The sequence below is a fragment of the Octopus bimaculoides genome, chromosome 13, assembly GCF_046866305.1.
Source record: "Octopus bimaculoides isolate indiv1 chromosome 13, ASM4686630v1, whole genome shotgun sequence".
NCBI classification, from domain to species: Eukaryota; Metazoa; Mollusca; class Cephalopoda; order Octopoda; family Octopodidae; genus Octopus; species Octopus bimaculoides.
This window is the reverse complement of record NC_142940.1, coordinates 56,272,261-56,298,797: the sequence shown is the minus strand read 5'-3', so window position 1 is coordinate 56,298,797 and position 26,537 is coordinate 56,272,261. Positions and strand designations below refer to the sequence as shown.

At 34.8% G+C, this 26,537-nt stretch overlaps 1 protein-coding gene across 12 annotated transcripts in view; it reads right to left on the bottom strand.

Annotated features, from left to right (window-relative positions):
- The window catches only part of LOC106881555 (SWI/SNF-related matrix-associated actin-dependent regulator of chromatin subfamily A member 2), a 74,084-nt gene that overhangs the window by 29,379 nt on the left and 18,168 nt on the right, over positions 1 to 26,537 (bottom strand). For 7 of the 12 annotated variants that reach the window (XM_014931988.3, XM_014931995.3, XM_014931992.3 and 4 more), the window contains exons 2-7: positions 11,774 to 11,926; positions 8,420 to 8,978; positions 3,628 to 3,849; positions 2,172 to 2,445; positions 1,413 to 1,539; positions 307 to 480 (exon numbers count right to left, since the gene is read on the bottom strand). In XM_014931988.3, coding sequence (XP_014787474.1) covers positions 307 to 480; positions 1,413 to 1,539; positions 2,172 to 2,445; positions 3,628 to 3,849; positions 8,420 to 8,978; positions 11,774 to 11,863 — 1,446 coding nt within the window. In that variant the 5' untranslated portion in view covers positions 11,864 to 11,926. Of the gene's footprint in view, positions 1 to 306; positions 481 to 1,412; positions 1,540 to 2,171; positions 2,446 to 3,627; positions 3,850 to 8,419; positions 8,979 to 9,866; positions 9,888 to 11,773; positions 11,927 to 26,537 lie in introns of those variants that run through there. The other 5 variants (XM_014931990.3, XM_089362047.1, XM_089362045.1 and 2 more) reach the window with 2 other exon arrangements.

Here is a 26,537-nt window from a genome sequence, read left to right as displayed (position 1 = left end):
TTATTTTATGGCAGTCTTTTATTTTATGTCAAGATGAGGAACTGGTTAAATGCAAGAGATTTGAGTTTGAATATTAATATTGAGCAATGTGAGCAGGAAAAGAGTCTGCAGTGATATGGTTCTATAAGCAAGGGGGTAAAGTCATCAGAATGTACTTTACAAAATGGGGGCTCAAAGATAAACACACATGCATACAGGCACTACAATGCACAGAAAAACAAACATGATGACAGTGATCCAAAATCATATTTCCCCACTACCAAGAAATAATGATACTTCAACGGTAAAAGAGAAACAAATGCTGACCTGGTGTTTCTGCCGTCTCTTCCTTTCTTGCTCCATTTTCTGTTGTTTTTCTAATTTTTCAGTGACACGTGCCTCTCTCAAGGACTGCCTCTTGCTACGTTTGTAAGCTTTTGTATTTAGTGCCGTTTCCAGAGTGGTGTCTTTACGCATACATGATACAACTTCTTGTCTTAACTGAAAAGAAAAATGGTAGACAATGTAGTAATTACATGAAAATGAGGACACCAGTCCAACTAATACGGTGTACATAAACTGACATATCTCAATTTCATGCTAGACTCATGGTGCAAAAATCCCAACACTCAAAAGTGGTTTATTAAATAACGAGACCAAGTGTTCTTATTAAAAACAAAAAGGACACTTCAAAACCCAGAAAGTGTCACACATTAATATAAAGAAGGCAAAACCTGTCTCCCTTCTCTCACTGCAGACAAGTGTCTCTACCTTCAATTCTCCATTAGCAAACAAAATTTATTTTGTTGTCCTTTCCCTTCACTAACCACTACTGACTATGAAGAAATTCCTCCAATTTCTGAATACCACAGAGAATTCTACATAAAGAATGACCTGACCAGTTAACAAGCTACTGCAGTGGTGGTGGTTGGTTGTGAAAGCAGTGTCTGCAGGCCATGTTCAGGCTTCACTAGGAACTACTTCATGCATTTTATGTAGAAAAAAACCTTTCACAAAAGCATGAACAGCTTATGAAACTGCTCCTCTAAAATCCTCAGAATGTATTAAACAGTAATGAATAACTTATGAGTGAGATCATTGGCCCTAGAACAGAAGATTTAATTCAAATCAGGAGGTGCTCTGATCCTATCTAGGTAGCAGCTTCTCATCACTGTGTGGGTGGGTTGTCTTTGTATTACTAGATTTTTAACCCATTTTAATACACCATGCCCCTAACCTGCATATTACATATAAATACATCCTCACAGATTTTGCATCTTATATGTTTAACCCTCGTGACCACTAAAAATTATTGTTGCTTTTATTACACAAAACACATAATTAGCTTTGAGGGAACAATACACAGCTAATCATAATAAATTCATTTTCACACTGACTCCTAATAGAAAAAGATGATAGAAAGACAATTCAACCTGTCTTTGGAAATTCAGAAGTCTCAGAGCTCTAAGTTCAATCATAGCCTTCATTTGCATGTCTTCAGGCATCGTTGCTGGTAAAGTCTCAAGTTCTTGGATACGCTGAGCAATCCTGGCTCCTAATCTGAAATTATAATAAAACAGAACAATGTAAAAAAAGAATTATTTAAAGAAAAAAATTTACCAAAATAGGTTTAGTAATTTTATACAACAGTTTAGGCCTTAAAAATTCATCAGCCCTTATCTTGTTGAAGTTTTAGTTACATTTTCAAAATAATCACTCATATCATGTGACAAGCCCTGTCTCTGAGATAGATGTCCAAAGATTCATACATCTATAGAAATCTATTTTGTATTAATTTATAGTTGATTGGAAAACAGAAATAACAAAAAAAATATCAATAGAGTTTATCAGTTCCTTGAACAGATTTTATCTAATAGGAATGTGCTACAGGTGAATCCAAAGACACAGTTCTCAGTAACACAAAATTGCCAATGATTGCAATCCTTAAATTAGTGCAAGACCACAAATTTGTAGGATAAGGGCATAATCAATTGAATATGACTGGTGCTTATAATTTCAACCTTGGGTGAATTAAAAGTAGAGTCAGAATTTAAATTCAGAATGGAACCAAATTCTATAATACCACTATTTTTGCCAATTGGCCACTCTTCCTGTACAATAATATAGTTAGGAAGACCAAAGTGGTTGTGAAATAGTAATTAAAAGTTGATAATGAAATCATATCTAGATACCGGTGTTCCCGTTCGTTCAGAATTTCTATAGGATCCAGCCCTGTTGGTTTGCCGACAGGTGATACTCGATTTTGTCTTTGTTGAAGAGATACAATAGCTTGGATTGACGTCGGCTGTTGTTGTGGCATTCGTTGTTGAACTTGAACATTCGGTTGGCTCTGAGCTGACATCATTTGAGGAGGATAGTTTTGAGCAGCAGGTACCATGCCTTGCGGTGGTGGCTGTTGCTGTTGCGGCTGGTTCATCCTCATTTGTTGCATCTGATGGGGATCTACTGAAATACAGAAAGCACAAGGAGTGACATCACGAAGAGATAAGCTGATTTGATGTTTATCTAATTCATTGTTTGATAAGAGTTTGTTGCTTGCCCTGAGGACACTTACCAATCAAGCAAGCATACAACACTTTATAATAATTGGTTGAATGATCAATTTCCACAGATCCATTGTTAGAGAGATATGATAGTGTTTGATCTAGAAACACTGTCATATATAAATATATATCACAACATCAGAAACTGTTGCAATTCAGCAGATTAGTCTTATAGCAAAGAAAGATAATATTTAAAAGGATCTTATACTGGAAAAGGTAACAAAAGTTCAAAATTCTATTTATTTTACTTCATTGCAATGTCCACACCATTGTTCTACTTGCACTAATTCACTTCTTCATGTTAAACATTTGATGCATCACCAACTTTTCATAAAGTAGTGACTTTTTATTTTTCTTTCTGCGGACTTTTTAACTAGATGTCTTCCTAGAAAAACCCAAACTCTAGTTGGATTAACAGATTATAAAAGCCTGAATATGCATTTACTATTATTGTTTGTCTTTTTTGTTTATTAATATGTGGCCTCAGCAATACAAGCTGATAAATTTTAAACTGTTTCAAAGTGTTTTCTACATGAGATGAGATAGGACAGAGTTTCCACAAAGAACAACTTTCTCATGGATGCTACATGTTCTTTCCCCCTAACATTAACCCTTTAGCATTCAGATTATCAAATGTAATGCTAATTCTTTCATATTGTTTTGAATTAATTATGCAATATCTTGTAGGTTCAAGATTTCGATGATGTGATTGTTTATTTTTAGAATGACATTGTAGGGTAGGCGTGAGAGGCCAGATCCAGTCTTTTTTTTTTTTTTTTTTTTTTACACAAAACAGATTATTTGGGTTTGATATTGCTGGTTTAAATGCTAAAGGTTAAACCATCCACTTTGTCATAAGGTTAGTGTCTCTTTTCAACAAGATAGACAAGCATAAGAAAAATGCCTCACTGAGGATCAAGTAAAATGTACTGGTTGATGCATAACTTGAACTTATGATTTTGATGTTAGCAGAAGACCAGCAGCTAAAACTCACAGTTAACTCTAGTCTCCAAACTATTAGAAGTCAGTCGGCTGGAGTCAATCACTAACAAACCTAATTGTTTATGAAATGGTAACCACTTACCAGGTCTTTGATATGGAGGTCCATAACCACTGCGTTTTCCTTCAATAGCATAACGTATATTATCAGGTAAATTCTGATTGCGAGCTATCAATTTGTATGCCATAATTTGTGCTCTGAGTTGTGCAAGCTGTGATGCAGAAAACTGAGTCCTTGGTCCAGTTGGCGGTCCTTGCGCTGGCATATTGGGATTGCCTCCCATGCCAGAAGGTGGGATATTGTTACCTGAAATACATAGACATAAATTATATATTATTAAACATCAGACATTTCTTAGGGTTACATATTATTCTTTCTGTGTAAAAGGAGTAAAGATTACATACTTTAACTCAAGAGTGCAATACAATGGCCACAAAATGGTCTAAAGTGACAAACGGATCCAGCACCTTGACCACACTTCCCAACCGCTCTATCACAAGGGACTATATGAAAAACAAACACCAAGACATGGGTTACACATTCCCAAAGAAATCCAATGCTGCTACTAACTCAAACACCGGACTATCCAAAATGGCAGGATTTATGTAAATAGACATTTCTTTAACTGTTTCTTCTGAAGATAGGCCTTTGTGCCTGAAATATAAAGGTCTTTAAAACTTTCTGCATTGTTAGAAGCTTTCCTTGTTTCTCATTTCATTCATTTTTGTAATTCAATGCTAGTTTGCCACACACACTTTACACACACAAGAATAAATACTCCAGACTCAATATCTAATAACACAAACATCAATCATCTTACAATGTGAGTTCAATTTCTAATTGACTATCTTTATCTTCATTATTCCTTTTCTCTCTCTATTATTTTCGTATACCCACGTAAACTCACTAATCTTGTCATTATCAACCCAAGTCCCTTGCCCCTACTTTCTTACCTACCCATGGTCCTGTGTTATCAAACCACTTGACATTGTTGCTACCTCTACTACCACAACCAGCATTTTAACATCCATTTTAAATGATGATCATGATAATAATAGGCAAAAGCTTTACATTTGGGGGTAGGGTCTAACTTGATTTTATTGGCCCTAATGCTTAACAGGTACTTATTTTATCAACCCCAAAAGGAAATAGGGCATAAAACAAAACCAACCTCAGAATGTAAAGCCAGAGGAAATGCCTGTAAGCATCTTGTGCAATGTGCTAACGGTCCTGCCAGCCCACCATGATAAAAGTAATGTTAGGTAGTCTGGCTGGTAACAAAGGGCCACAGATATATATATAGGAAAGTAGGAAGCATCAACAAGAATCTCATTACTACATTAATGATGTGGTGTTGCATGCAATAGGTCAAACATTGACCTTGTGTCATCTGCCATTTTTATAATATATATTGAATGTTCTGTTAGTTTTTTTTTTCACTATTTCTTCCACATTTATCTTCTACCTCTTTTAAATATGGACATTAGTTTTTCAACTTTAGTGAAGATAATCATGTAGCTTGATCAATAATCAGATTTCTGACATTGATGCAGATTTGGGCAACAATAATGGTCGTAAAACTAACAGAATTGAACATAAATCTTTTTTTAAAAATTTCCTTGCAAACTCTGCAAAGAAACTGAACCCAGCCATAATTTTGAATGAGTAAAAATCAATCAACTAAACTTTTTCTCTATAACTATAATAATGGGCATTTGAAAGTCAGCAAGGAGTATTAAATTAACTGGAGAACAAGAGCCTTTCAATGACCTCCTATGTTTCCAGTATCATAACCAGATAGCAGCTTTTGGAATTATTACAATATTTGCATTTGTATAACATCAGTTATACAGAAATATGCAAGGAAATAATTTTGGCCAGTTAGTTACAGATAATACACCTCTTGATCATTGTCTAAAGGAAATTTACACCAATTGGATTGCAAGGAAATATCTGAGTACAGGTACGATATGCAAGGCTATGAAAGCTCCACCAACATTCACACTTCATGTTGGGGTATAAAAATTATGGAAATCTATGACATAGACAGTGGTTACTGTTAGATTTGACTTTTATACAAAGTAGAAAAAGCTGTATGGTTGTGGGTAGAACGTGATACAGAAATAAACATTTTCCCGAGTAATGTGATTCAGTCTAACTCTTATGGAAAAACTAGAAGCCGTGTTAATATACATGTGAGCCACAGGGATAATTATGAGCTGCTATGTTGGATATCAAAAACATACAAAGTTAAAAAGAAATAATAAAATAACCCAATAGTAAAAAGGAAATTTGCCAGTGACCACATATTTCAAAAAGTAAGACATGGGAAGAAATGGTGAAATTCAGTCAAGAGGCTGAAGATCACGAAGGAGCAAGGGACAATATCAAGTAGGTAAAAGAGAAGCTAGATACCAGCATATCTTGCAAAGAGAGAAGTGCATACAGAATGGTAACAGTGCATCCTCATCAACTAACGCCAAGAAAAAAGAAGCATGGAAATGATACTATGAGCAGTTAGTGAATAATGAGAATGTGTAGGGGGGGGAGGGGTCATTCTAAGTGGATCCAGTTACTGAGGTTGGCTGCTACACAGTAGAAAAGACCATTGAGGATATTAAGGCAGGGAAAATATAAGCCTGAAGGAGAGTCACCAAGACACTGAAATCATCTGGTGAACTAAGATACATAATTTGTAGAGTTAATGAGGGTGTTGTTTCTTCTGTCCCAGGTCAGCTCTGATCAAAGAAACCTTTGATCAAAAAGTATTCCAGCCATGGCCATCTGACAGAGAAGGATTTCAATATGTAATAGATGCAAAGTAGTGAGAGCAAACGAGATATTAAATCTTACAATTGCACAGAAGTCTTGCTAAAAGTAGCAGGTAGTTTCTGTTACCAAGGTGATTTCATCAGTGTAGGTGGGTGCTGAGAAAACATAGCAGCCTTAGTAACAATGGAGTGGAAACTGATCAAGCAGCTGCTATTTCTCTGGACACAACAGAGCCTCTATGCACTTACATAGTCTACTAGTATGCTAGTAATAGCTGCCAAATTCCCCCAAATCACATCCAACCATATTAAAACAGGAAGGACACAAAAATGTGGTCCTAGACACATGAAATGAAAGAGTCAAGACAGGAGTGCCTTTGATTGTATATCTGCTGGATCGAGACTCACTTGGAGCAAAACAACAACTTTCTGAGTGAAGGGTACAGATTGTGATATATCAGGTTAGCAAGACATTAAGTGCAGAATGTGAGGGATATGTAAAGGCTAGAAAGAAACGAAGCAAGTGGGCTTTGCTGGATGCGTGAAGTCAGCATGCATGAACAACGAGGCACAAGGAGCTGCGAAAAAACCTTGGATATTTTAGGTATCAGCTGTAGCATGAAGCAAAGAAGGCTATGGAAGTGTGAACAAGTCTTTCTTTATTATTCTTTTTAAAGCTTGGTACTTATTCCATCAGTTGCTTTTGCAGAACTGGTAAGTTATGGGGATGTAAACACACCAACACCAGATGTCATGCAGAGGCATGAGGCAAACACAAAGACACACACACACACTGATATGTGTGTGTGTGTGTATCATCATCGTCATCATTTAAAGGCTTTTTTCAGTTTCCGTCTACCAAATCCACTCATGAGAATTTGGTTGACCCAAGCGTATAATAGAAGACACTTGCCAAAGGTGCAATGCAGTGGGACTGAATGCAGAACCATGTGGTTGGGATGCAAACTTCTTACCACACAGCCATACTGGCACCTAGTAATTTTGGTTTCAAACTTTGGCACAAGGCCACTAATTCCGGGGAGAGTGTAAAGTCAAATACATTGACCCCAGCGCTCAACTGGTACTTATTTTATTGACCCCAAAAGGATAAAAGACAAAGTCAATCTTGGTAGAATTTGAACTCAGAGTGTAAAAACGAATGAAATGCCACTATGCATTTTGCCCAGCATGCTTACGATTCTGCCAGCTCGGTGACTTCCTGCACCAGTAATTTTAATACCAAGTTTAATTTCACTACCTGTTATTACCTTTAATTAAAGGAAGTTTTCAAGCAAGAAGTTTGTGTTAGTTTTATGTAAACCCCTTTTAGTTGAATTGTATTGCAAACACCAGCTGAATACATCAATAAATTTTTTTTTTAAATAAAACACAAGAAAATCAAAGGAAAGTTTTAAAAATACACATACAAAAAAAAAACTAAAGAGTAATTTAGATTAAAAGTTCTCTGTGGCACATCTCTGACAAGGGACAACTGTCCCCCAAAAAATTATCTGTAAGTTACTCAATTATTCTCTCCACAAATAAGGCTTTCAAATAAATAGCTGTACAGTTATCTACATTATATATATTTCAACTAATATAAAACACATCAAGGTAACTGTTAATGCTATATCTTAATAAGCTACTGACATACGCATAACAATTTAGAGAGAAAGTTTTCTTGGTAGCTGAAGAATAGTGGTACAGCATCTCAAAGACTTTAAGATATGCAATTATGTTTCAAGGAAACAAAAGCATAATTAAAACTTTCAAATAAATATCTGTAAAGTTATTTATATTTTATGTCTCAAGTTTCTTGAATTACACTATGTTAAATATATATATATATATATATATATATATAACAAAGACAAAGACAGGTATAGGAACAACAAGCATGTGCATTAGTTTGATGGTTGGGAAAAATGAGAAAGTCTTTTACATTTCGAGCGTACGCTCTTCAACAGAAAGGAATAAGAGGAAATAATAAATAGGAAGAGAATGAAAAAAAACGTGTTGAGTTCAGTGGTCCAACATGGTGAACATATATATGTGTGTATGTGTGTGTGTGTGTGTGTTATATAAAAATAAATATAAGCACTTACCTTGTGGTCCTTGTTCACTGGTTTCAATAGCTTGCTGATTAGCTCCAGAGGAATTTGGGGGTCCAGGTGGACCATTCATATTGGAATTCATGTTTGCAACCATAGCATTATTAGGTCCGGACATATTGTTCATGGCCGGCCCATTCATCCCAGGTGGACCACATGAATTAGGTCCTTGCATATTGGCATAGACATTGGGTGGGTTACCTGATCCAGCAGCACCTACACCGGTACCAGATGAAGGATTACCCCCCATTCCACTGTTCATGTTTCCACCATTTGGTCCGGCCATATTAGAGTTCGACATGTTGCTGTTTGAGTTGTTCATATTTGGTCCATTCATATTGTTTCCAGGTGTCATGCCCGGTCCACTCATACCCATTCCTTGGCCTGGGCCACCCATATTAGGAGGGCCTGTCGAACCCTGTGATCCAGGACCACTTGCAGTGCCATTACCTCCTCCTCCACTCACCACTCCCTTGGTTCGATTTGCAATTATCACTAGGTGAGAGTATCGAGGGTCATCCTGCATGCCTTTCTCTTCCATTGAATTAATAGCCTGTACAAGAAGACACAAAGCAGAAGACATTAACATCAAGTATTTAAAAATGAGCAACAGGAAGGGCAACGGAGCAGGGGGACTGGGTAACATAATACAAAAAGTCTATTAAGTTACAACACACTCAAATTTCACAAGATTAACATTGTCTTTTGTTTCTGAAAATTACTCACTACTCTCCTATACGAAGCCCTTGTAATATATTTACTACTTTGCTGATACATGGAGAGTCTATAAAATAAATAGCAAATTTATTAACTCTTTTGTTACCATATTTCTGCTGAAACACACTGCCTTTATTTCAATTAATTTTGAAAATAATGAAGAATTTAGTAAAATAGCTCAGTCATTTTTACGCTAGTGTTTAAAATGATATTTTAAAACAGGGAGCTTGTATCATTGAACCAGGGGCAGTCTTGAGCAGGTTGATATTGAATATTTTAAATCTTTTACTTATACTTGAAAACAGCTAGCTCCCTTCCTCTTCCTCAGGTAAAAAACATACAATAAACACATTTATCCTTTCAATTGCGATATCATTAAAAACAATAAAAATCTAATTTGCTTATAAATTCTCTCTTTTTTTAAAAATAAATTAGTTAAAGGCAGAAGAGAACTTATGTACAATCTTTGAAGGCTCTTCTAGCCTAGTGATAGTGGTAACTGATAGCCAGCTTAGGTCAATGTCTCTAGGAAAAATGTAGGTGGGGTGGGTAGTCCAAATGCTAACAAATTGATCTCCATTAACAGGAGTCAACAACCTGGCATGTGTTGAATTGTGCAACATATTAGATACTAAATACTAATAAATCTCTTACAAAGTTTGTACTAACTACTACTTCTACAAACTTAGTAGCTCGTAAGTAAACTCTTAATAATGCTGTTAAAATTTTGTAACATTTGCACATTGTCCTGGGGATAAACTAGGAGTAAAACTGAGGTGGTGGGGTAGTCATTATCGGACTGTCTTCACTTGTCATACTGTACAATGATCCTGCTACTTATACAGGAACAGCTATGGCAATAATAGCAACACAAAATACCTACAAGTGGCAAAGAAAAGGGAAATGCATATTTAGAATTCAATGCAAATATTTCAAACAGCCAAAGAAAATTACAAACTCAACTTTTATGATAATAAAAGTATAAGGGGCTCTGAAAATTGGTGCTTAGCCAGCCACAGCTTGTGACATTAAAGATCCAACTCACTAACACAAAGACACATTCCCAGTGGTGACAAATTCGCAGCAGAGATCACAATTCTCAAGTCACAAGACCAATATATTTTCTTGATATTCAACAACTATGTGTTGATTTACCTTCTTTGTGTCTGTGTTTGTCTTCCCCTCCTCCTCCATCACTTGACAACTAGTGTTGGTGTGTTTGCATCCTTGTAACTTAGCAGTTCAGCTAAAATGACTGATAATATAAGTACCAGGTTTACAAAATGAGTACTGGGGGTCAATTCATTCAACTATATATATATATATATATGTACATATATGGTGTTCCATCTAAATTTGATTTTTTTTTTTATGTCTCCTTTTTTTCAAGCACAGTTTGGATGTATTGGTGAAAAATTAACAATTAGAAAGCAAAAAAAAGCCAAAATCTAATCTGAATTATTTTTTCATATGTATGTGTGTGTATGAACATTTTGCGGATCTAGTGCTTGTGTTGAGATCATGGCATTCTCACATTCCTGAGCCTGCAACCTTATTGGCACTGGATATCTTGCAATGGCGTGTCTCTGGATCATACCAATGGAGTGGAGAGGATCTGTGAGATGTGCAAGACATTGGACCTAAAATTTTAGTTTGTGCAATCGCCAGTGAGGATGAGTAGGAGGGCACCACGGCGAGCATGGAAGCTGTAGGAGTGAATCCGAGTTAAGCTGACCACAAGTGCAATAATCACATGCACAGACATTGTTGAAACACTGCATGGGCAATGGCCAGTGATGGCCCTCCTCAGTCACAAGTGGACAACTATCATGAGAGAGAGAGAGAGAGAGAGAGAGAGAGAGAGAGAGAGAGAGAGAGAGAGAGGGAGAGAGAGAGAGAGAGAGAGAGAGAGAGAGAGAGAGAGAAACTGGCCCTCTCCCCAAAGTTTCAGGCCTTGTGCCTCGAGTAGGAAAGAATATTGAAATGGCTTCCAGTCCTCCATGTCAGCCAACTTTTTCTCGGCTATAACTTTAATCTTTATGCTTTCTAATTGTTAATTTTTCACCAATACATCCAAACTGTGCTTGAAAAAAAAGGAGATATAAAAAAAAAATCAAATTTAGATGGAACACCATATATGTACATATATATATATATATATATATATATATATATTAGTTGAATGAATTGACCCCAGTACTCATTTTGTAAACCTGGTACTTATTTTATCAGTCATTTTAGCTGAACTGCTAAGTTACAAGGATGCAAACACACCAACACTAGTTGTCAAGTGATGGAGGAGGAGGGGAAGACAAACAGACACAAAGAAATATATACTTATATATATATATATATATATATATATATATATATATATATATACACAACAGACTTCTTTCAGTTTCCGTCTACCAAATCCACTCACAAGGTTTTGGTTGGCCCAATGCTATAGTAAAAGACATTTGCCCAAGGTGCCACACAGTGGGACTGAACCTGGAACCATGTGGTTAAGAAGCGAGCTTCCTGCCACACAGCCATGCCTGTGCCTATATATATGTAAGGTAAATCAAGATTCTGTTGTTGCTGATTTCAACAAATAGCAAAGAAAGATTTGGCAGTTGAGATACTTACATTTTGTAACATTTGCACATTGTCCTGTGGATAAACTGGGGGTGGCTGAGGTGGTGGGGCAGTCATTATTGGACTGTCTTCACTTGTCATACTGTACAATGATCCTGCTGCTTACACAGGAACAGCTATGGCAATAATAGCAACACAAAAAACCTACAAGTGGAAGGAACAAGAGAAAGACATACTTAGAATTCAATGCAAACAAAAACAATCTTTACAATACCTCAAAATGATTAAAAGTGCTTTAAAACAAGCAATAATAATTTTACTTAATAATCATTAACCCTTTAGTGTTTAAACCGGCCATATCCGGCCCAAATATTCTACAAGTTTTATATTTGAACTAGCCACATCTAGCCTCTCACACCAAACCCACATTGACATTCTAAAAATAAATAATCACATCATTGAGATTTCAAAGCAATGAGATAATGCATGATTAATTCAAAACAATTTGAGTGAAAAGGAATTACATTTAACAGAGTAATCTGAACATTAAAGGGTTAAAGAACAAATGGGATGCGGAGAGCAGAGAGAGAGAGAGAAAGAGGGAGAGAGGGAGCAGAGTGAGAGAGAGAGCTGAACCGGTATCTTTATATTTTATTTGTTTCAGTGGATTGTGGCAGTGCTGGGGGCACTGTGTTGATAGGTTTTACTCAACTAAACTGGGCCCAGTACTTGTTGCATTTTTTTTTTAAAGTCTTATTCTACTGGTCTCTTTTTGCCAACCCACTCAAACCACTAAGTCATGGGGATGTGAACAAACCAACACTGATGTCAAATGGTAGTGAGGACAAACATAACAATGCACACGCACACACACACACATATATATGTATGTGATGGACTTCTTTCAAACCCACACACAAAGCTTTAGTCAGCCCAAGACTACAGTACAAGACACTTGGCCAAAGTGCGACACAGTCTATGTGGTTGGGAAACAAACTTCTTACCACAGCCTCTCAGAGAACCAAATAGCTAATAGGTTATCAATATAGATACTCCAACAAGTGTGAAGGCGCAGCCCATTAAGAGCTGAACTGACCCAACAACATGAGTTTCAATATTTAGAAATACAAAAAAATGAGATAATATAACCATATTACCAACCTTATCAACAGACAACTACTTAACTAATTTCAAAATATCAAATAGACAAGTTTTGTTACTTTTTAAATACATAAACATTCTTTACTTATAAATTGCTTTTCACGTGAGTAAATGAGGTTGTAAGGCTTGCTTCTGAAGATTTTAAAAACAATATCATACATAGATCAGCCTTATCCATTATTACCACCACCACCACCACACCTGTGTGTGTGTGTGAGAGAGAGAGAGAGAGAGGTAACAACAGGAACGTCATCTGGCTATAAAACAATGCCTCAATAATATATTCATCTAACTCATGCAGGCATAAAAAGACAGACATAAAAACAAATGAACATGGCTACATTAGTTTGGATAGCTATTCTCCTGTATAGATTGATTCTTTTATGAACCAAAGAATAAGGCACAAACCAAAACTAAAAGGCACAACCAATTATTATTATTATTATTATTATTATTATCATTATCAAAAACTTGGTAAAAGTTTAGTTGTAGAACCTGACATCACTCTTTTCTTAGCAATCCATCTGAGTGGCATCTGTTTCTAGGATTTCCAAGAGTTCATATCTAAATTAAAACCATCCATCACTATTATATACAAGAACTTTTTGATAAGTTAGGCTCCAAACACCAGCTTGCTTACAGCTAAATTGTTATTCTACAAAACGCTTCCATATTTTTTCTATTATTATCAAAATTAACCGAAACATACTGAGTGTTTTTCACTAGAAACAAGGTCATAAAGGGTTAAACATGCTTCCTTCTTTATCTAATCCCTAATCTGTAATGCCATGGACTAATTTTACCGCAAATATGAAAACTAATTTAGAGATAACTCTGGTCTCTGGTGAATTTTATGACAATTTCATAGACCTGCTTTTGTTGTTGCTTTGTGATCATTCAATTCTAATGTTTGGTTAATTTCATTACAGCTGGAATTCTCAAAGTATGTTGCTAACTTGCTTGAAACTCTTACACCCTCCTCAATATGCCCTCAAACACAAGTCTACGAACCTGATATTCCCATAGTATAACTTCATAACTGGACTTTTTCAGATCACTTGATTACTCTAATGTTGCTTCTTTATCATTTATATGAATTAATGTTTGAATAAATCATGTTTTAATTAGAGAGCTGTTAATGAAGGAAATTTGATTTAAAATCTGATATAGATGTTACTTCCTGAAACAAGAAGGAATTCAGTTTATTGTGATTCTATATCCAATGTCTCAAGGAAAACTTTGTTCACTGGAGTGGTTACCCACTGCCAACAAGGCATGAAGTGTAAAAGTTTTAGGGAGAGTTGATGGTTAAGACAATCACATCTTCCTCAAAGTCAATGACTGTAACTTCAAATGGAAACTTCAATACTGATAACAGCTTACCATTTACACTGTGCTACAGATTTGCAGGATAATCTAGTGAAATATTATTATATGGCTTGTACAGACAGATTTCTGACTAATGAGCCTCAAGTTGGTTATTTTAAAACAATGACAACAGACATCAATTTTCATTAGAAATCTTAATTATTTTCTCCAAATTGTTAAGACTAAAAAGATTCACAAAATGATTATTTCTTTAAAAATAAACCTCTTCAGAAATAATTCATATCTCATTGTCTCTCTCCATTCATTTTAATGCATTCACTTTTTTTATATGTATGCATTTGCCATCAATTTCAAACCAAGAAAATTTATCAGATGGAGTGTATTGTTAGTTCTATTCTCTTCTAATGGCCAGAAGACCATTGGCAGAATTCAAAAACACCCTCAGATCAATTCGGTGACTTCTTTTGACAATAACTCACTGCTTTCTAAGCAGAGGTGAAAAATAATTCAATATTTTATGAGAATAACAAATGCACACATAATGGTTTCAAATTTTGGCACAAGGCCAGCAAGTCTGGGGTAGGGGATAAGTCGATTACATTGACCCCCCAGCATTCAACTGGTACTTATTTTATCGAAACCAAAAGGATGAAAGGCAAAGTCAACCTCAGTGGAATTTTGAACTCAGAAAGTAAAGGTGGATGAAATACCACAAAACATTTTGAACAAATGCTTACATATTACAAACAGAAAACCCACAAACGAGACTGATACATTGATACACTTGGACATTACATTTCATTATTCTCTACTAGTATATTCATTATTTAACCATTGCGATTAACACCAGGTGATAGAGTCTACTGTGGTTTATCAAGGAATTTGGCTAAGATTCAGTCCATTTACTACAAGATTATATACACCCTTCACTGCCTTACAATAAATAGTGAACTAATTTACAAGACAGTTGATGAGATATAAAGTACCAACATGTAACTAAAGTACTATATAAGACACTGTAATTGAAGTACTGTAATGGATTGTTAGTACAGTATAATTACACTATTACCACAGAAATTAAATTTGTATTTTAAAAGTTAAGGAAGATCTCATACAAAGCATTTTTTAATAACAGCTATGCAAGCTAGTAAACAATTGGCAACGCTCGTGAGGATCAACAAGCAATGCTGGCTAATATTCAACTGGCAAGGCTAGCAAATATTTATCTGGTAATTGGTAATGTTTCCATTGGATATGAGAGCAACTATTAACTGGTAATACCAGCTTATATCAACAGTACAGAATAGCAGCTGGCAAATGCTAGTAAATATCAAACAGATGTCATAACAATCAACTAGTGTTGCCAAGTATCAAAGTGCTTAAGCTTAGAAGTATCAACCGGTAATAACAACTTGTGTTGTTAGTTGGCAAAACTAGTTAGTTTTATCAGTAAATGCAATGTTGTTGACTATTAACTAGCATTGCTAGCTAGTATCAAACAACAATGCTGTAAATATAAGTGGCAAAGCCAGCAAGTGTAACTAACAATGTTGGTAAGTATCAAATAGCAATACTAGTGAGTATCAACTGGCAACGCTTGTCTTTTTTTTCTTTTTTTTTATCAACAAGCAATGCTAGCTATTAGTAACTGCTAATGTTGGTGACTAACAATTGCATTACTAGCTATATTTTATTAACCCTTTTAAGATAAAATCAACTCGCAATACATTATCTGCAACAAAATTTCCAAATGATTGAAGAATAAAATCCTATCTTTATAGTTCAAATTCTGAACTTAGATCATGGCATTAGAACAATTACATTGAACGATTTCTTATATATGTACAAGGCTTCAAATTTAAGGAAGAGTTTAGTCAATTATATCAACTTCATTGATACTTATTTTTTATTGATTTTGGAAAAATGAAAAGGCAAAGGCTGACTTTAACAGGATTTGAAATCAGAACAAGGAACTAAGTACCCCAAGACATTTTGTTTGCCTTTCTACAAATCTAAATTAATAGTAGCAATTAAATATTGGCTGCAGACTGTAAAATGTTTAACACAAAAGAAATAACAAAACTGTTATGTCTAGCAGTAACCATAACACAAAAACGTCAGCAGCTGCAGACGGTGAAAGAGTTAACTGAACTCACCAAAGGTATCATGTACTTTAATCACAAACCTTATATATGTATGTATCACATTGCAATCTACCTACAGTGATTTGGAATAAAATATCTTCCAGCAATAAATAATTGATTGGTAAAGATCTGAAGTATATTTAAAATAGATTGAATCAATTAATTTACTGAGACCTAGACAAATATTTTAGAGATTCTAAATTCTGAAAACTAACCAAAGAAATCAATCTTTCAATTCCAGTAAATGATAATCCACATGGAAATTAGGTTAAAATAGTTTATGTTCATCAAAGGCCAACAGTAACTCAGAAAGATAATAAATACTCTTCTTGTAGAAACCAAGCTAGAAATCAAGACACGATGAAAGAGACAGAGAAGGATAGAGACACATCCCCTGCAGACAAAATTTGAAACTGTCCGCTAAGAAAGTTCTTAAAAAAACCCACATGAAAAACAAAACAAAAATTAAAGTGTTTAATCAAGATCAAATCAGTAATTTAATATAATTTCAACAACCCATAAGTAAACTAATTTTTGTCAACCGTAATGCTTGTTTTGTGATATTAACCATACTGTTGAAATTCATATGAATTTAAAGATGTATTAGTCACACCTTTATTACAGTTAATTAACATTTTTAGTACTTACCACTTCATTTGTCTATTCTTTTTACAGATTTTATATCAATATTGTTAAGTACATAACAGTAAGTGACCCTTTCTGCAAAGGATAATACTTAATAAAAGAAAAACTGTTGCTTTGATATAAAATGGAAAGTAACTGAAAGAAACACAGAATCTCAACAGAAATATGGTAACAAAAGGGTGGTTAATGTCTACTTTTCCATGTTTTCATGAGTTAGTCGGAGTTTCTACTATTGCCAAACATTACCTATTTCCCAGCAAGGTAATATTTCTTCAAGGCCAAACATTTTTTATGGAAGACTGAACTGAACAACACTGCTTGTTTGAAGGTGATCCTTGCTTGCAACTACTATTCAATGTCAAAACAAGGAAACACTCATGCACATATACACATAACAGGGTTTAAAAAATTTTTTTTTTTTTTTTAAAGTTTCAGTCTACCAAATTCACTGACAAGGTCAGCCCATAATAATAGCGAACCCAAAACCATGTGGTTTGACAGCAATCTTAACCATTGAGCCACATCTGCGCCTATGTATTATTAATAATAAAAAAAAACTTATGTAAAGTAAGTTATGAAGTGTATAAGCCAACTGCATAGAAAGTGAAACTAAACACCGAAAGCATGTTTGGTAAGGAATATACAGGTGGTTGTGTGAATTTTAACCCCAGAAAGATTTTTTGAGAACATTAGTTTATCCTGGAGGAAGGTTAATGATATTTAATATACTTGAAACAGAATTTTTGAAACAGCATCAAAACTTTTGCTTTATTCAACAACTATAGACAAGACAACAGACACAGTAAATATGAAGTATGAAACAATAGCAAACTTCATGATATAAGATTTACCAGCATAAAAAATCAATGTATATGATTATCAGTGAAAGTTAAATAACCAATAAATGATTTGTGTTAAACACTACCCTACCAAAGGAAAAACTCTGTAGCGCAGTTATGGATGACATGTCACTTATAAGATCTCAAAAATACTTGTGCTTTGATCAAAAAAGAATTGGGGAACTATCAATACTATTCTAAGAGCATAATAGTACATCTTACATTGTTGAAATGTATGTGCACATTCTCTAAGAATGAGCAACATGATGAAAGTGGTGACAAAATGTGTTAATTTCATTAAAAAAAAAAAAGAAAGAATTGAACAAGAGAGAAATCACAAAAATACTGAAGGTGTATCCATTACTAAATTAGGACCAAACATTGTTCTGTGATTTTACACTTCTGCTTGACATTGCTAGCCATGTACATTATCTAAACATGGTGGTCAGAAATTCAACCACCCCGATCCTTAACAAAAGTCAAAGCTTTTGAACTGAAAACTTCTGAGTCTAGTGAAAGTGCTGCATTATTTTTGTCAAATCATAAGTTTTCGTTAATATACATATAGAAACCAAATTTCTATATTAATTTAATGCCAAACAAATATGCCTTGTATATGATGTAAAAAAGATCTGTCCTGATTATGACAAATACTAGAGGCCTCTTATTCCATTCCAGCTTATTGGCTGTAACCATGCTGGATTATAGCCATTAACATTACTTTCATATTATTATTTGCCCAACCTTCTCTCTCTGATAGGTTTTTGGAGAGTGAGGGTGTTGGATAAGGCTACCTTCATTTATATTGCTTGCTGTGACAAAGGTTCAAATGATACCACAGGTAAAAATGTCTAGGTGACTTTTAAAAATGCATCTAAACCTTGTAATTTAACAAGCATAATTCTACACCTTCACTTTAGTAAAGGTTTAAAACTTTTGCCTACCACCCGTAGTACTTTTGGTGTTTTGGTATTCAGAGTATCATACTTAAAATATTATAAGCTCAAGCTGGTTAATTAATGCCATTTAACATTTTAATTACTGCTACTCCATGTGATTGGGTACAGACCTCTGAATTTGTAAAATTAAAATTCATTATTTTCCTCAACATAGATGTTCCACATGTTCTTATGCATTTGCAATTTGCCCTTCATATTGCTCTATATAATCACTTCAGCTGTTGGAAATATTAGCACAACAGACTGACACAAGCTGCACAATGAATCTACAGGAGATGCACAACAAATCTTCAGAAGTTGAACACCAGTATAAATAATGATGGTATGATTCCAGAGTAATTCAGTTTATAGGACAAAGTGAAACCAGAACATTTAGTTGATGTGGAACAAGTAGGAGCTATATAACAGGGATAAGATAAAAAGCTAAATGAGAAACTAATTATAACTGCTACGCTACTAGCTTTTAAGTCAAATATACATCACAAACAACTAATACATTATACTTGTAACAAGCTCATTTTTGCTTATTTCATGGTTGGCTTGTTGTTGCTCAGACTAGGTCAGCCCTGGATGAACAGGCCTTTGATCAAGGTGTTCCAGTCACAATTATCCTTCTTTTAATATCTGGGACTACGTTATTCAATGCATCCTTCCTTTTTTTTAAGATGGTAGAGTGTGACTTGAGAGATTTGACTATTTCAAGCAGGGTGAGCAACTACTTAGAGGTTCTTTCATTGGCTTTTAATAAGATAGGTAACAACTTTTTAAGTTAAAAGACGAAGGAAGCATCTGTAAACATTGCAGGCCTCAAGGAGTGGAGTAGAAAAACACCTGTGTTCTTGCATATGGAAGCAGCACATCTTTCCCCAAACCAGAGGTTTGATCAGAATATTTGCTAAAGAAAAGAAATAAATAAAAGGCACCCACAACCAGGATGGTGACAGATTAGGTCTACTATACATGCCTGATGCCAAATAAAACAACATATACAACAAGCCAATGATGACCCCTACATAAGCTGCTCAACCTACTAGAAATAGCAGCCAAATGTCCCTCAAGTCACACCTTGCAGTGTTGAAAAAGGATGGATATATTGGATGTTATGCTAGATTTGCAAAGTCAGAGTAAGAGGATAGCCATAGACGAAAAAGCTGCATAGATTTGTTCTAGCAGAAATGAGCTTGGCCAAAGAACAAGTTAGTACACCCCAAGTAATTCATTCGTTTTATGAAATTACTTATTTCATGCTAGAACAGGAAGGAAACAGGCTCAAGTAACTCCAAGGAATCTGGAGAAAAATGCTATTTCGACATAATACCAATGATTTAGAGTTAAACAAATGTCAATAATTTTGTCATTGGTGTTTCATGAAAACTACATTCTCATTACAATTAATTTCACTAATTTGACAGTTAACTATCATCTACGTTGCCATGGAGTTAGTAAACATACTGTATGTACACAAGACAAACCTTGCTAGGTGTTGTTTTATAATCTGATTTTAATATCTGAACACATCTTAAGCTGCACACTTTAAATTTGGGGCCAATATTTAAGAAAAAATTTTTTCAAGATTGTCCCATTTGTCAACAAGGATAGAAATACTTCAAAATCTTCATTTATTGTTATTGTTTAGCCACAGACCAGCCCTGGTCAAGCAAACTTATGATCAAAAGCATTCCCCCAATGACCATCCCACCATGTCAGGCATAGTTTATCTGTAACTATCCATTATCCAATGTGCCCTTTTCCAAAAGATTTTAGTGGGCTATTTCTAGCAATTTCAATGCCAACAGATTCCTCTTGAATGGTTCAAAATACATTCATTTGGATTTTGCCTGATGCTGTGTATTTTAGTTTCTCATTACTTGCATAATGAATTGCCATTAGTTGTTTAGGATGTTAGTGGCATTGTACCGTCTATTATTTGTATAGAGTTATTGATATTGCATAATCTGTCAGGTATTATATAGCCAGCTATTGGCATTGTGTAGTGTCATGTAGACAAAAAAAAAAATAGGTGGCCATTTTAGCCAGCACAAGCACACTGAGCTTGTTTGTACAGTTTAAACATCATATGTATATCTTTTATGTTTTACTTGTTTTAGTCATTGCATTGCAACCATGCTGGAGCATCAACTTAATGGATTCATTTAAACAATTCAACCCCAGTATTTATTTTTAAAGCCAGGTACTTATCCTATCAGTCTCTCTTTCGCTGAACTTTATATGGATATAAACAAACTAACACCAGTTGTCAAGTGGTAGTGAGAGTCACACACATACATACAAAGAGAGAGAAGCATACATTAGACATCTGTCTATTAGATCCACTCACAAGGCTTTGGTCAGCCTGGGGGGGGGGGGGCTATAAGCAGAAAACACTTGCCCAAGGTGTAGCACAGTGGGACTGAACCAAAGACCACACAGTTAGGAAGCAAACTGCTTAACCACACATCCACACCTTTGCAAATACATGATAAACTTCACATTTTGCAACATTCTCTCACATCTGAGATTCAAGTGCAAAGAAGGGTGCATAGTACGTTGGCTTCAACAGAAAACATTCTCAGCTGAAGTCAGAACTCAAATGTCCTGTTGGGGCTCAATGTCAGACTTAAAAGAAATTATGAGGAGCGCATTCGTTAAATTTCTTTCACATTGTTTAACTTTTTTTTTTTTTGTTATTCATTTTTGTAAATTTTCATACAGTAAGATGAAAGATCCCAGCAATCTAGAATATCTTATTCTCCTACATTAAACCTGACAGCTGATTAATATGAATTGGCATTCACCTTTCAATTTGTGAACATATATCTTCAGGAAACCACTTCCACCAGGCATCATCCAAAGAGGTTTCATTTCATTATTTGTTGTATGCATTAACCCCTTAGCATTTAAACAGGCTTTATTCTATTTGTTTTATGCTCAAACTGGCCAAATCTGGCCCCTCACACCTACTCTACAATGTCATTCTAAAAATAAACTCCATCATCAAACTTTTGAAGCTACAAAATAATTCATTATTAATTCAAAACAATGTGAATAAATTAAGCATTGCATTTAACAGAATAATCCGAATGTTAAATGGTTAAAGAGGAGAACTGGCAGAATTGTCAGCACATCAGGAAAACACTCAGTGGCACTTCTTCCGGTTCTTTACATTCTGATTTCAAATACCACCTAGGTCTATTTTATTTTCCATTAACAATTGATGGTGAAGATTTACAACTTTAAAAATACGCTAACAACACTAAGATGGATTCTAAGAAACACTTAAATCTTCTTATTACTAAAAAAATAGAAGCACAGTTAAGTCAAAATTCCATGCATTTATGTGGCACCAGCACAATGCTCAAATGAAAAGATATCTGATGTCCTATGACAATTTTTGTTGGATTTGAAAATTTAAAGTGTTCTGTTAGTGTGGCTGTGTGCTGAAGAACCTTACATCCCAGTTGTGTGATCTTAGGGTTTCTTTTATAGCCCCAGGCTATATCTATAAGTGGATTTGATCGACAGAAACTGAAAGAAGTCTGTCGTGTGTGTCTTTGTGTTTGTATTATGTTTGTCTCCCACCACTGCTTGACAACCAGTGTTGGTTTATGTTCCCATAACTTAGCAGTTCAGTGAAAGTGACCGATAGAAAAAGTACCAGGCTGAAAAAATAAATACTGGTTGGTGATTTGTTTGACTAAAACCTTTCAAGGTGGTACCTCAACATGGCCATAGATCAATGACTAAAACAAGTGGAGGGGGGGGGGGGGGGGGGGTCTAAAGATTTATCATCTCAAACATGCTTGAATTTTTGGACCTAGAGCAAATACAAGAACTGGTTAATGATTTCCTACTAAGGGTCAAAACACATATTTCTTCATATAAACTCTCTGCAATCATAGAAGATCCAGAAGCAGAGTTTACAAAATTGGTTTTGATTAATGAAATCAGACTTAGAACTTTGCCTAATGTATTCATCTCGGATTTGGTTACTCTTGTTGTAGTATGTAGCTAGATCCAATACTTGTTCTTGAATCAGTAATATAACCTTGTTCTAAATACAGAAGTATTTCACACTACTAGCAAGGACTATTCAAGAGAATTTAGTTACTAAGTGAAGCCAGGTTCAAAATGGCAGCAATTGTAGTAAACTAGGACATTTCAGTAAATTCCACTCTGTTATTCCATTAAATATTGTCTACAACATAAATGCGAAGACCATGCATCCTAAACAGTCTGATAATGGGGAAGTAATAATGAATATTAATTGTGCAATAAATGATAATTTACATGGGTTAATTGTAAGTTGATTAGACACTCATTTCAGATGCAATTGGCTTTTGATGTTGCCTACTCTACCATTTGCTGTTTACAATTATCATACATCATCTAACTGACTGATAAAAGCTAGAGATGCCCCTATAACCCCAGATTAATAAGTGCAGATATTCTGCAATGTACATCATTACAAGGTTTCGGAATATTTACTTCCAGTAAATAACATGTGAGTGGCATGTAAAAAGCATCTTTCGAGTGTTTGGCCTCGACAAATGGCAATGACAAATGACCGAGAGCTTTGGCAATATGCCGTGCCTGAGAAAACCCATCAAGCCAAGTGAAATTGTAGTCATGGCAGATACTGATGTCATGCAACTGGCACCCATGCCGGTGGCATGTAAAAGCACCCATTGCACTCTTGGAGTCGTTGGTGTTAGGAAGGGCATCCAGCCGTAGAAACAATGCCAAATCAGACTGGAGTCTGGTGCAGCCCCCTCAGCTTATCAACCCTGGTCAAACCGTCCAACCCATGCCAGCATGGACAATGGACGTTAAATGATGATGATGAGTAAAAAGATTGTAAATACTAAAATTTGTCCAGCATTCCCAGTTTCAGTACATACAAGAAGGGAGGTTGTAAATGAACTTCACAATCTTGAAGTAATGGGATTTATAATGACATGTATGAAGATGTCAACAATGCATCTTCAGTTGTTTTGGGTGGAGAGGAAAGCAGGTAATTTAAAGAAGTGTACCAATTATAAAGTACATTTAAAGACAAGATTCAAACATTTTATTGTCCAACCCTTTCTCAAAATATTTTTATTAACCCTGTAGCATTCAAACTGACCATATCAGACCCAAATATTCCACTAAGTTCAAACTGATCAGATCCAGCTTCACTCACTCACCTTTTAATTTCATTCTAAAAATAAAAAACCACATCCTCATAATCTCAAAGCTACAACACAATGCAGGACTGATTCAAAATGTGAAATTGATAAGCATTACATTTGACAAAGTAATCTGAATGCTGAAGGATTAAATCTGGAAGATACTGGAACTAGTTAACAGAATGAAAGAAAGTGGCCTGAAATTACAAAAGATGGAGGAGCCCAAAGCTGACCTTACTACTATTCAAGAGCAAAAAAAAAAAAAAAACCTATTGTAACTAAATTTACTAAAAGCAAAAAGATATTCAATGAATGAGATTACACTGAAACAACAGTTTGGACAACAGCCTAGTGAGCTGCCTTGGATACATATTTAAAAAATCATAAATTTCCTATATCCTTAGTAGAAGGGCCTTTTAGAAATAAGTTTTTGTCAAAAATGAAACTTGGAAACTAATTTAATCCCTTAGCATTTAATCCAGCCATGTCTGGCTCAAATTATTCTACCTGTTTTATGTTAAAACTAACCAGATCCAATCTTTCACACCTACCTTACAATGTCATCCTAAAAATATCTTGACAGCAACTATCATTTGATATTGTAGTTCCAAAACCAAATACGAGCATGGGCATCTCTCACATTCTGACAATATTCAATGAATATCATTCTGCGTTTGCCTTAAGAAAAACTTCTCAAGCTATTATTCAATGCCTTTCCTCAATATTCACGAGCTGCAGTACTCCAAATTCTGTTCACAGCATTCAATTTGAAGCTCTGAAATTTGGGAGTTTTTAAGTCAATAGAAGTATTTAAATAATATGACCAGAATGACTCTTTGCCTTTCATAATCAAATGGACAAAATGAACTTTGTAATGAAGTGAGATGGAAAAACTACTCCGTTACATCTTATCATAAACAAAACAAGACAGTAAAGCAATGAGATGAAAAACTACTACTAGCTTTAATGAACCTTAGATCATTGCCTTCTAGTGCTTGCAAGACTCTCCTATTGCCGTTCTAATTCACTATACAACAGGGTGCTGTGATAGAGTCTCAAGCAATTTATCCCAAGACTCTGAATTTGAAACTTAAAATAACTGCTGAAAACTGCAAACCTTCACTTATGCAAATACAATAGTTCATACAATAATAACGGTAACAGCAGCAAAGATAAATTTGGAAACAGTAGATGATGAGAATGTATCAATTCAACTAATACAGTTACAACAAACAATTCTTATGGAGCAGAAAAGAGCACCAGCCTATTAGAATGATTGTATATGTGCTAATGATTAAAAAACAAAACAAAAAAAAGACTGCTTTTTGTTATAATTGCTCAGTTTTGTTTTACTCACAAATTACTAACTATCTGATATTTCTTCTAATGCAATTTCTTTGTTGTGTGGTGAATGTAGTATTGGATATTCCATAATTGTCACATACTATTTATTACATTAAATACTAACACTAAAATTACGTGAAACCATGAGTGCTGTGCTCATGCATATCGTAGAATATATATAAGGCCTACAGCAGAACAACAGCACATCATATATCAGATAAAACAGCATTGGTGGTCAACAACTTCTAAAGTGTGAAACGCAACATTTGTTGGATATGAATTCCTTAAAATTATGTGTGCTATCTGTATTACTGTATTATTGTACAGTCAGTTATTGAGGTACCATATATTGTTCGATGGTACTGTATACTAATACTAGTGATGAATATATAATACGAGATAGTTAAATATTGTGTTAAAGAAGTGTGTGTGTGTGTGTGTGTACACAAGTTAAAGACAAAATGGTTAAGTATTTGACCAAAGGTCTAAGTATTTGAGTGATGACCATAAAATTAAATCAAATCTTTCTACAGCTTTTGTGTTAGACATACATGATGCTGCATGCCTCAGTCTACCTAGCTAACAATATACACCAATCCTACTTCATAAATGAGTGGTATTTATTGCTGGTTTCAAAAGAAAACAACATTTCCCAATGAAAACAAAAATATGGATATAAAATATTCTTCAGATAAATTAGAATGAAAAATGACTATAGAATACATTTTCATAACAATATAATTATAAACATACTAACATTGTTGAAATAGTGTGGACTGAATAGGTTTTAATTGTTGGTTTCATCCCTTGTGGTTTTGAGTTTAAATTTAGTGGTGGTTGTGGTGTGTGTATGGGGGTGGGGGAGGGTTTATTTCACATCTTTGAAGTTTTATGAGAGTAGCAACAACAATGGAAAAAATAGTTCCCCCACAAAAATTGGTTTTGTGTTTAATCTGAAGACACCAATGTTAGCGTTAACAAAGAAATGATAAAACAGTGTTTGAATAAGTCATAGAAGCTCATAAGGACAGTTTTTAGAACTAGATTCTATAACATTAAAATGAGATATGTTGCCTGTGATATCATTCATGGACAGGACACCAATTAGTCTATCATAAGCAACATTTTCACAAAACCTATTTCTTCATAGGATTAACCTAATCAACGATACCAAGAAACACATACTTAATAAAGCCTCTTTCTTTGTGGTTTCTTTTCCTGCTAGA